Source organism: Onychomys torridus, chromosome 5 (genome assembly GCF_903995425.1).
Source record: "Onychomys torridus chromosome 5, mOncTor1.1, whole genome shotgun sequence".
NCBI lineage: Eukaryota > Metazoa > Chordata > Mammalia > Rodentia > Cricetidae > Onychomys > Onychomys torridus.
In genome coordinates, this window is record NC_050447.1 from 6,891,820 (window position 1) to 6,904,210 (window position 12,391).

Below are 12,391 nucleotides of genomic sequence, written 5' to 3' on the forward strand. Positions count from 1 at the left end.
TGTGGGATTTCTGAGAATGAGTTGACTAAGCTCTCCAGAACTTGGAAGTGGTGAGGAAGGGGGAGCATTTCTCTTTCATTTGTCAGTGGGACTGCCCAGATTAGCAGAGAAGCCAGAGGGTGGGAAGCAAGACTTCCTTGTAGCTGTTTGCATCCCTTGCTGAATTGTTGTTTCCTGAAATGGATGAGAAACAGTGAAATGGATGTGAAATGTGGTCTTTAAATGTCCCTGTTGGTTCTTAAAAAATTTTGTGTTGGGGGATGGGTCCCTACAGAGGTGACAGATTCCCTGAACTGCAGTTACCATTGTGAGCTCATAGGTTCTGAGAACCAAACTTGGGTCTTCTGAAACAGTAAGTGCTGTCATTTAGCCCCTCGAGTTGTCTCACACAGGGTTAGCCAAAGTTCTCCATCCAACTAGGAATGAATGGGGCCAGTGGTCAGTTTCATGGTCTGCAGAAGCAGATGTACACCTGGGCCTGTGGAAGGTTTGGATCCAGAAATAAGATTTGCATTAAAAGTAGAAAAAATGCAGTAAATGTGAAAATTTCCTAGTAAAACTTGGCACAGATTCTAGGTTTTTAAGAGGTGGGTAGGAGTCACTTCAAGCTAGTATCACACAGGGGTCACCTAGCAGGAGGTAAGAGAAAGGAATTTCATGCTGACAGATAGCAAGTGGCTGCTGACACTGTAGTGTCTGTTGTTAGGGAAGCATGCTTAAAGTTTTCTGGCATTTCTATGTAGCCACAAAACTGCTCCAAACATCACAGCCACAAGAAATAGTAGCAAGAGGCTTTCCAAAAATATTCTAGGTGACTTTAGCTCTCAGCTTGCCAACCAGAACTGTGACATGGCCTAAATGTAAGAAAGACAGGAATTATAATTGTTTTAGATTATTTATGATCACCAAGGCTATGTGCAAACTGGCAAGGAAGGAGGTTTTGAGGCCTGTGAAGAATGGTATTGACAGAAGTTTCAGAGTTTTCAGATACAGGAAACTCTTGAAGGAAACAATTCAAGAGTAGTAACAGACAATACACAGCCTAGTGCAGACTAAATAATCCAAAAATTTAAAAGGAAACCTACTTATGTGTACATACACACAGAGGCAAGAAGTTGACATCAGGATATTTATTGATCATTCCTTTTCCAAAAACTACTGAGATCTCATGCTGGACCAGGTTCTGCTTGTCTACTTAGCCAGCTTACTCTGGGGTTCCGTTCTTTCACTTGAAGAACCTGGCACACCACCATGCCCTCCTGGCTTTTTTGTGGGGATGCTGGGGACCCGAACTCTCACCTTTTATCCACTGACCTATCTCAGACATTTCAATTCTGCTAGCATGTAAAAACCTAAAGCTCATCACTATCTATATTCATTCACCCTTTCTTTCTACGAACCTGTTAGTCTATCATGCTTTTGACTTGAGTTGTGTTCTTCCCCAAAGAGTGTTCTTATACAACCTGTTCCCTGCCTAGAAGGCTGGGAGTAGACATGGTTAACAGCCTGGTAACCTTTGTGTTGTGTGGCTGAGACCACACTGGATCTTGTCAAACCATAGAACCTATCTTTATGGAAGATGTCACATGTACTTTACAAAGAGTTTCTATGTAGTTATGTCTTAAGCTTTATTGTGCACATGGGGTTAATTATCACCAGGACATTTTTCACTAAATTGTGTTGTGCACAAATATGCCTAAAATAACTGCTCAGGTCAGACTTTTGAAATTAGAACCAATACTGAGTAGAACCATCCATCTACTGAGTCATGTTGAACCAAACTGTCTTCTTGGCTGCCACGAACTGTTACTCTCCTCACTGTGGTGGTCAGGACCTCTGCAACTAAGCAGTATTTCAAAATATTAAAGTATATTCTTTCCTGCACTTTAACCAAGTTGTCCTCCCTAAAATTAATCTTGATTATTCCCCTTTATGTATTTATTTTTTGTTTTTCAAGACAGGCTTTCTCTGTGTAGCCTTTGCTGTCCTGGGACTTGCTGGGACTTGCTCTGTAGACAGGGCTGGCCTCTGCCTTTCAAGTGCTGGGATCAAAATTGTGTGCTACTACCCAGCCCTTTTATATATAGATAGGCCTTCCTATTGCTACATAAAAGTTTAATATCTGAATCTGTACTTTCACATTTCATTTCCATGAAAAATACTGGCTTATTAATACAAACTGTCATTAGCAACCAAAATGGATGAACTTTGTTTTCTTTAGGACAATTTTAAACAGCAAAATACTTCACTATGCTCCGAAACCAACATTAAGTGCACAGCGAATGTGAAGGAATGAACACTGGTAATCTCAGAGAGTCACGAAGGGAGAAAATTTTTATTCCACATATTTCTGTATATTTCATTCTTTTACAACAGATATGTATTTATGGATTATTCATATAAATTCATTTTTAGAAGGCCTATAGGGTCTAGTCAAAACAAACTATCGTTTACAACTTAAGATTATTTAAAGTTCTAGGTCTTGTCAAATAATTTCTAAGTTTCTTGTTCTGCCTGCCCCATCATTCACTGTAATCTACCTTCCTCATAATTCTAGTTCAGTGTATTAGTAAGGTTTGGATAATGTCCTTTATGTCCACACCTACAAATGAGTACTGCAGCAGTGAACACTTCTTATTGCTATTTCCTGCATTCATTGGAGAAGTGGTTTCAGGTTGTCCTTGGTTGCTCAACAGAAACATCTGTAGTCTAGAAAAATAGAGGGGTGGGGGTGTGGCTCAGTTGGTAGAGTGGTTGCCAAACCTGTAGAGCACTGGGTTAGATTCTCAGCACTGCGTAATTCAAGCCTGGGTAGTGGGCTCTCAAGTTCAAAGTTGTCCTTGGCTATACAATGAGTTTGAGGCCAGGCTGAGCTACAGGACACTTTGTCTCAAAACAAAACCCTAACATCCAGATACTTAAGCACCAATGATAAAGACTCTCTCTGTGTGTGTATGTTTATGTATGTATATATCTGCTGAGCCAGAAGTTTGCTGTAAGGTATCATCCTCAACTGCTGTCCACCTAACTTTTTGGGACAGGATCTTTCCCTGATCACCCTGATCACAGCACTTAGAGATTCTGTTAGGCTGGCCAGTGAGCTATAGGACCTGTCTGACATCGTTTCTAGGACCAGAATTAGAACTGTCCTGCGTCTTACATACTGGTCCTCAGGGGTGTGCAGCTGGCACTTCACTGACTGAACCACCTCCTCAGCCTAAGCCTACTGGTTTACAGAAAGCAAATATTATTCAGAATCCCCTCCTCCCATCTTGATCAGTGATTATATAAATTTATGTTTACAAAGTAACATTACTTTGAATGTTATAGAATCTTACAGAATGTAAAAACCAAAAACCCAGAGATAAATTAGGGTATTGAAATAATTCTTGACAGATGTTCAAAAGCACCAAAAAACCCATCAAAAACAATGCATAAGTTTTTAGGTCATAAACATCTATCTTCTAACAATAGTGTTTGCAGCAGACAATGTTCCTTGGAAGCAGCTACACACTCATGATATAGTGCACAGACTTAAAACAAGTAGCAAATATAATCCTGATGTTTATTTATCAGACCTTAGCAGTGTAGTCTTTGACTGGCTTTGAAATATGGCAAATTTCATTATGCTGGTACACTTAGCAAACAAGTAATACAGATTTTATCCAAGATATTAAAGATGGGTAACACCAGCAAGCATCTAGTACATAAATATAATACACAACTAAAAATCTCCCCACAGATCATGAAAATCTAGAGGTTATTTACGTATTTGAAATGTCTCCATTTAGCGAAGTATGCTCAGAGGTTTAAGAACAGAAAAGTTCTTAAATAACAATTTCCAAGGCTTTTGATGTCACATTAAGAAAATCATACTTCAAGCTCCAGAGGATGTGGGGCCATAAAACCTGATCCAAGTTTTGTATGATAAAAATCCCAGTAAGTAAATGGCTTATTGATGATCTTAGATTCAATCTAGTCATCCAAGAAAAAGTAGTTTCCACTCTTCTTTTGTTCCACATCCTAGAAAATAAGAGAAGTAACAAAGGTTAGAACAGTGTTCCTCCTGAAGCTGCAGCAGTCTATGCAGTATTACTCAGCAGTGCTTCTCTATCAGAGGATCTCACAGAAGCTCAAGAAAGGCCTCTCTACAGAAGATGCTTCACATGGATGAAATCTGTTATACTGAAATATTCCCAGGGAAGTTTAAATTCCACCTTTAAGCTCCTGCTACAAATGACAGAATATTGCCAGCTTAAAAATTGCTTATTATGTAAGATTTTCTAAAACAGATTTTCTCAAAACTATTTATAGAATGGTCCTTAACAATCCATTTATCTATCTGCTTGGTTTCTCTCTCATTAGGATTATGCTCTATGGCCATCTAAAATGACTCAGTATACAGTGCCTTAATACGCAAGGGAGAATGTTTATTCAACTATGTCTTGAAAAGCAAAACCAGAAACTGCTACAAAGTATTCTTAAAACCTTCTTCATTAACAAAATTCCATTAATCTACTTTCAGTGGCACACAGTAAGGTTTCTCCAAGTTTTATTTTATTCTTTCAGAGACAAAGTCTCACAGCTCTGGCTGTCCTGGAACTCACAGAGCTCCGCCTGCCTCTGCCCCCTAAATGCCGGGATTACCGGTGTGCGCCACTGCTTGTGCCAGATCTCAAGGTAGTTGTAGATGGCACACGCATATTAGTACATAAGAATAGCACATATATACAGCTGTTGCCTCTAACAAGAGTACGAAAACGTAAATGAGGAAAAACTAACCCACACTGAGAATCAATACATCTGCCGTAGATTTTTAAGAAAACAAACTTAGGTTCTACTGGTAGGAGTTAGCGCATACCTTGATGGAATTGAGCTTGTTTATTCGTGGCCTGTAGTTGTTAGGATCTCTTCTGAATGTAATCTCCAGCTGAGATAAAAATTTGTTCATGCCAGCCAAAAGAGTTTGAGGACTAGGGGAAAATGAACAATTTTCATTAAATTTGGTTAAGTCCCAAGAATCACCATTACTTCTTCCTCTCAGCTATGCACCGAGTCTAACGTTACTACACATCATTTGGTTGGTCATATTTCTGTGTAAAACAGACACAATATGATCTGTATTTCTGATGTTGAAAAAAACATTAAGACAATATTGATTTTTTTTTTTTGCATAACTTTGGACAGAAAGCAGGGCTTTGTACCATGTTCGGGAAACACTCTATACTGAGTTACTACCATGGCTCCAGAAGTATCATTTAATAAAAGTAACTTTCTATTAAAAACTTAAAAAAAAAAAAGATTTATTTATGTATTTATTATGTATATAGTGTTCTGCCTGCAGGCCAGAAGAGGGCACCAAATCCCATTATAGATGGTTGTGAGCCATGTGATTGCTGGGAATTGAATTCAGGAACTCTGGAAGAGCAGCCAGTGCTCTTAACCTCTGAGCCATCTCTCCAGCTTAAAAACTTTTTATGATTTCATCTTTCATACCCAAGGTAATTTTATTTTTTAAAGGTTTATTTAGAGTTACAGACAGTTGTGTGTGAGCCATCATGTAGGTACTGGGAAATGAACAAGGGTCTTCTGGAAGAGCAGCCAATGCTGTTAATCACTTGAGCCATCTCTCCAGCCCACCAATTTTTAAATTGGCTAAATAACAACAAAAAATATGGAACAGTTTAAAGCTGTCTGCAAACCCAAAAGAAAGATCATTATTGAAGAAATAAATTTTACATATCTAAGAAATTTCCTGAAAGGAACTTCACATGAAAACAAAGGAATTTTGGGATGCATGGTCCTTTTCTTTCTGTTTTTGAGACAGGGCCTTACTAAGTAGATCTGGCTGTCTTGGAACACACTACTTAGGCCAGGCTGGCCTTGAACTCACAGAGATCCATCTGCCTCTGCCTCCAACGCTAGGATTAAAGAAGTGCGATTCCATACCTGGCTGGCACTTCCACGGCCCAAATGTGTTTGTGTGTCAGTAATTTCCTAAAGCACAAGTTAAGGTAGGTAGTGGTAAAAAAAGGTCTCACTGACAGACCTAAACTGTGGTTCCCTACAACACGATCAGTCTAGTCAGAACACAGAAGGTAAGACAACACGCTGAAACTCTGGTGGGTCAGTGTCCTGTATGTGGCATCTACTGTAACTACAGTGGAGTTGGACAAATCATTACTTCTTTGGATTTAACGCTGCACAAAACTTAAGTTTGTGAGGATTATCTATAAAATACTATTTTTGTGAAGTATAAATAATCAACTGGACAAAGGTCTAGGGCTCTGTAAGATTATCTACCTAGGTCAAGTATTCTATACTAGTCTGAAAACTACTATTCAGGCCCCGATCAGTACTGTGTAAGAATAATGTAGGGAGTTAAGAAACTGACTTACTAGTTATCGCCTTCAAAGAAGCAACAGGACTTCAGTGTTTATGAGCTTACTGGAAGTTTAGAATGTTGTAAGTTTCCAATTGTTAGAAATTAAATTTTATTTCTGAACATTTAAAAAAGCATCTTTACCTGTTTGCAACTGTGTTCTTAGATGGAACACCATCAAACACAATGACGCGATCTGCTAGATAGGTGGCCATGATGAAGTCATGTTCCACAACAAAAGCTGTCTTCTTTGCATGGAGTATGAAACTGGAACACAACAATTTGCAAACCTTTCATAGCTTTTAAGTTACAAAACGAGATTCAAGTGTCTTACTCATTTGCATGTCAATACACACAATAAAAAACGACATTCTATAAGTAAGACATTTACCGTTTGACGACCCGAGCTGCCATTAATCTTTGTTCAGAATCTAAATATGCAGATGGTTCATCAATTAAATAGACATCAGCAGGTTTGCCCAAACAAAGAGCTAAAGCTACCCGTTGAAGCTCACCACCAGACAATGTCTGCACCTAATGGAGAAGTTCAGCAACACATGTGAAGACAGTCAAATCTGAAATAATGACGCCTACAGAATTGTAAGGATAATGCCACAGTACCTCTTGATCAATGATGTTTTCAATCTGTAGGGGCTTCATTACATCAGTCACAAACTGAGGATGAGTGTAAGCATCTCGGATCTTTTCATGAAGTAATTGGCGAACACTTCCCTGGTTTTAATGGAAAAAAGTATTTAACTGATAAATAAATTACCAGGAAAGAACTTTTGTTTATGAATTTTAGTACCGAACTTCAGACTCAAATAATTTCAATTTGCCACCAATATACATCAATTCCAACTTTTTTCTTCTTCTGAGACAGGGTCTCACTGTGTAGCCAACCAAGCTGCCTCCAACTCACACAGTCACCTGTTTCGGCCTCCAAGTGCTGGGTTGATGGCTAGTGGGCACCACTACACCTGGCCAATTCTAGTTTTAATCCCAATTCACCATCTTGCTCATGTTTTGAGGCTTTCTACTCAACAGCACTCATGTACATATAAGTAAGAAGGCAATAATCTTAGAATTTAAAAGCACAAAGTAAATGAGTGTTTCAGGGGAAAAATAATTAAGAGCAGGAATAATTCTAAATGTCAAAGTGGGTTTAAGTACCTTGGATAATCTGTAGGCTATAGCAAACAATGCACCATCTGATTCTTAGTTGAATCCTAAAATGGCTTTCACTTGCTATTCAGAACAGAGCTGAGTTTGAGAACTTGAAACAGATTATGTAAAAAATACTAATGAAGGTAAACTGTTTGAAATGTGAAACAGGGTTGGTGTTGTGGTATTAACCGTACAGTGATTAAGAAGCTTAATATTTTCGGAAATCAAAGGACATTATTACTTGAGCATAACATTTTCAAGCTTTATACTTGATATGATTTACCGGCATTTCATTTCCCTAAGGCTGAATAACCTTACATTCTAAGAATACATTACATTATGTACCTACCATTCAGCAGCTGACAGACATTGGCTTTTTTCTACTTGTCTGGCTCTGATAAATACAGCTGCTACACACATACAAGTGAGGTTCCGGGTACTGAGGTGGTATGTTCATTGCTCAGGTATATGCTAGTGGTTAGAACTGCTGGTGTTTATAACTCTATGCTACAGAAATAATATGACTGGCTTTCTTAGTGGCTGTAGTTTTACATCACCACCAGCAACATGCAGCGTTCAATCTCTTCACACTGTCACTAATACTTGTGCATGTCTTTTGGATTTTTTTAGTTATCCTAGTGGATATTAACTGGTGTTCATGTTTGATCTGCATTTTCTTGACAGCTAATAATGCCAAGCATCTCTCCACGTGGTTATGAGTCATCTATTATTTCCTCTTTGGAAGATTTTTTTGCTTTGGGCCAAAGCTTGCATTAGGTTTGCAAAGCTTTGGAAAAAGAGATGACAGATTTTAAAGCTACTTCCAGAGCCAGAGGTGGCAACATACACCCAATACTCCAGCACTTGGGCAGTAGGAGCAGGTGGATTAAGAATTTCAGGTATTTGTGTTATACAGCAGATTCAAGGCCAGCCTTGAATTAAATTAAGAATTTTAATGATTGTTTTGTGTGTGGTGGGGGATTAAATCAGTGCCATAATTCATGTTAAACATATACTCTACCACTGGGCTAAAGTCCTAGCCCCTTACTAGATCAAGACTAAAAGTATACGCACATATATAGATTTAATAACCAAATTAAAGTAACAACTCACTGTTGATTTGGGACTGATTTTCTGTGGCTTATAACTGACATTCAGAACTGGTACTTCTCCTGCAAAATAATACAAAAGCACATGTAACATAAAATCTGCCCAGACATTTAAAGTTTACTGTGTGGGACAGAGTAAAACGGTAGTATTTATAACAGTACCTCCTTCGTCAGGTTTAAGTCTTCCAGCAAGCATTCTGATAAATGTGGTTTTGCCTGTACCTGGTAAGATAACAACAAAAACAAAATTAACTTTCACATTCTGAAGTAAAACATAATTTCCTCCTTGTTATAATTTCCTCCTTGTTATAATGTGAGAAATCTGTCTTGAAGATGTTATGTAATAGTTATGAAGAAAAACAATCCCTAGCTGGGCGGTGGTGGCGCACACCTTTAATCCCAGCACTCAGGAGGCAGACCCAGGTGGATCTCTGTGAGTTCGAAGCCAGCCTGGTCTACAGAGCGAGTCCAGGACAGCCAGGACTACACAGGGAAACCAAAAAAAGGAGGAAAGAGAAGGAGGGAAAGGAAAAGGCGGAAAAAAAAGAATCCTCTCACCTGTCAAGTATTAGCCTAAACTTATTAGGAACAATAAGTCTAGTGCATTTCAACAAATGCTTATTGCCCACATAACTTAGGTCTTCTGATAGTTTAAAAATGAATTTATCTGAATTATCATACAACTTATTAAGGGTAGCATAGTCTGTTTTATGAATGAAACTATCACTCAGAGATATTACAAAAGACTGTAACCCAATCAAAAGTGTTTACTGAAGCCCAATACACTCTTTGTGTAAAAATCTTTCAAGGGTTTTATAAACTGCAAGACTATAATACAAATTATTACCTTTAAATCATGAAACACTAGATATTTAGTAGTCAGATTCATCTTATAATTACAGTGACAATTTAATAATGAAAATGTGGGTAATAAAACTATTTATGAAAGTAGACAGAGCTCTCTGAATTTCAAATAAGAAAATTCCAAAATCAGGTACCCAGGGACATCTTTTAAAGTTGGTATGTATCTGAGAATAAGTGACTGGTTCACTAGTTTATTCACAGAAAAACCAGCTAAGCAGAAACTACCTATTTTTAGTGGAAATAATGAAGTAAGAATATTAACTTGTCTGAACAACAGCGAGACTAAACTAGCAAATACCACAAATATGTAGTTAAAACAATAAATTTCTAGATTCAAACTCAGATGCCAGCCCTGAGTCAATTCTCCATGAGCATAGGTAATTTACAGAAGCCGCTTTCACCTATAACCAAATACAGGCTTACCATTTTCCCCCAGCATCACCATGATTTCAGAATCCGTAAACTCTCCAGCTACAATCGCTAGCTCGAACTCTCCCATCTTTTTCTTCATCCCAGGATATTTATACATACACATCTTTTTAACTTCTTCTTCATTTGCTGTCTCAGCTACCTTGAAAACAAGTGATGCATCCCTGAACCTCAAGTTTTCTGTTGGAACATAGCCATCCAAAAAAATGTTTATGCCTGTTGGGAAGAAAATTACCAACAGATTAGTAAAGACCTAAAAAACATATAAAGAATATTAATACAATAAATCTAAAATAAAGATTAAGACTATGTTCTTTTTTTGGGGGGGGGATGATAATACATGTACACTCCATATACCTATCTTCTATCTTCTGTATCTTTGTTAATATCAAGCCTGCATATAACCAAAAGTCGACACTCTGTGTGTTTCAACAGTAGCACCTATAATGCAACAGTCAGAAGACCAAGGCAAAAGATTGCTAGAGTTTGAGACTAGCCTGGGTTACACTATACAGTCACGCTTCAGAAAAAGCCAAACCAAATGACTCTCCCAGTGTAGCTTTGTTTTCAGTTTAAACAATCTGTGAGCATACACATGTGAAACAGGATGCCATTTTTTATAGTGTCCTTGTATTAAAATGTTGAGTTCATGCCCAGGACCCACCAAGTGCAAGGATATCCCACTCCTAGAAGTCTCCCTCTGTCCTCCATACACACTGCTGTATGTGTGTGCCCACACACATGAACATACATAGTCATACAAGGTAAATAAGCCAACGTAAATAAAAAATGTCATTTTCTCTATAAAAAAAGCCTAGTACATAAGAACGGAATATTTTCAGACATGCAATTGATGCAAAATACTTTAGAGAATAAACTTTAAAAATAAGCAATTTGAGTAGTGAATATTGCTTTGTGAGATAGCTATAGTCAGAAGTTATTAATATATTTATTTTTCTGATTACTTTTCGTTTCATAAGGAACTAAATGAGCTAACTTCATCAAATATATATTTTTTGATTTCACTGTACTAAGATAACCATTCTCTAGAGTGCTTTATAGTAGATGAAAGTAAACTAACATTCATAATGGCAGACAAATTGAAAATATAAAGGTTATTATTTGAGTAAATAAAATGAAAGATGTATCTTCAGCATTTCTTTATCTAAGTGGAGAGAAAGTAGCTGAAGCTTTGTGAGGTCTTGGAAAGTAAGGATGGTTGTCATTCTATCCGGACTAAGAGCCAGGTAAGGAACTTTTATGCTCAGCCTTAAGCATACCATGGATCTTGGGAATGATAGAATCAACTTTTCTAAAGGAGCATTTTTATTTTAAAAGAATCTAAAAAGTGTAAATGTAAAGTTAGAAAATTAAACCCAAAACGTTTGGTGAAGAAAACTTGTCTTAGAGCTTCATTTGTCAACTAAAGAAGGGACTTTGGCTGGTGTGGTGCAGCACACCTTTAATCCTAGCACTCCCGAGGCAGGCAGATTCCTATGAGTTTGAGGCCACCCCAATTTATGAGTTCCAGGACAGCCAGGGCTACACAGAGAAACGCTGGCTCAAAAAACAAAAACCAAAGAAGGGACTTTGATAAAAATAAAACAGGTTGTGGTCTCTACATTCTTACTGTGCTAGCTATCCTGTTAACATGAAAATACAACCATCTTCATAGTAATGGCCATCTTCATAGTCCAGAGACCTTTTACACACACACACACACACACACACACACACACACATATATATATATATATATAAAAATATATATAAGCTTACATAAGTGTACACACACACACACAAAAACACACACACGTTGATTTTTAGTAGCTGAAAGGAAAGCAAGGATGAAGCACAGTCTCTCACGTCACCATTTAAACTTCACCAGGAACTGTTCTGGCACACAACTGCAGGGTACAAAGCAGGTACTCAGGAGTACTCACTGGCTGAAGAGAAACAGTGACCACTGCCTTATGGCACTCCTGGAATACTAGGCTTGGGCAGACAGGAGGGCTGCTGAGTTTGAGGCCAATTAGGGTATACAGTGAATTCCAGTCTTTAAAAAGAAACGGAAGGCAAAGCAAACCAGAACCCCCACCAAAACAAAACAACACTCTGCAAAACTAAATCTAGTTCTGATATCAATTCAGAATGTGTGACTATCATTTCAGTGTGTGTTTGCACGCATGCCATAGTGTGCATGTGGAGGACAGAGGGCAACTCTGTGGTCAGTTCTTTATGGTTGCCAGGCTTACACCACAAGCACTGAGCATGGAGCCCTCCTGCAGCCTCACTGCTCTCTCAGTATTTACTTTGTTATGACATCATCTGTGAGTGTGTGCATGTGAGCAGCTAACTCTGGGTTAGGTTAGGTTTCTCCTATCACTAGGTGGGGTTATGGATGGGTATAAACTCAGGTGTCAGGCTTAGCAGCTAGTGT

The 12,391-nt window shown here is 38.1% G+C and overlaps 1 protein-coding gene across 1 annotated transcript in view; it reads right to left on the reverse strand.

Annotated features, from left to right (window-relative positions):
- Positions 1-2,313: 2,313 nt before the first annotated feature.
- The window catches only part of Abce1 (ATP binding cassette subfamily E member 1), a 28,299-nt gene continuing 18,221 nt past the window's right edge, over positions 2,314-12,391 (reverse strand). The window contains exons 11-18 of the mRNA XM_036186997.1: positions 9,946-10,167; positions 8,821-8,880; positions 8,663-8,721; positions 7,004-7,114; positions 6,774-6,916; positions 6,527-6,649; positions 4,862-4,973; positions 2,314-4,023 (exon numbers count right to left, since the gene is read on the reverse strand). Coding sequence (XP_036042890.1) covers positions 3,976-4,023; positions 4,862-4,973; positions 6,527-6,649; positions 6,774-6,916; positions 7,004-7,114; positions 8,663-8,721; positions 8,821-8,880; positions 9,946-10,167 — 878 coding nt within the window. The 3' untranslated portion in view covers positions 2,314-3,975. The remainder of the gene's footprint in view (positions 4,024-4,861; positions 4,974-6,526; positions 6,650-6,773; positions 6,917-7,003; positions 7,115-8,662; positions 8,722-8,820; positions 8,881-9,945; positions 10,168-12,391) is intronic.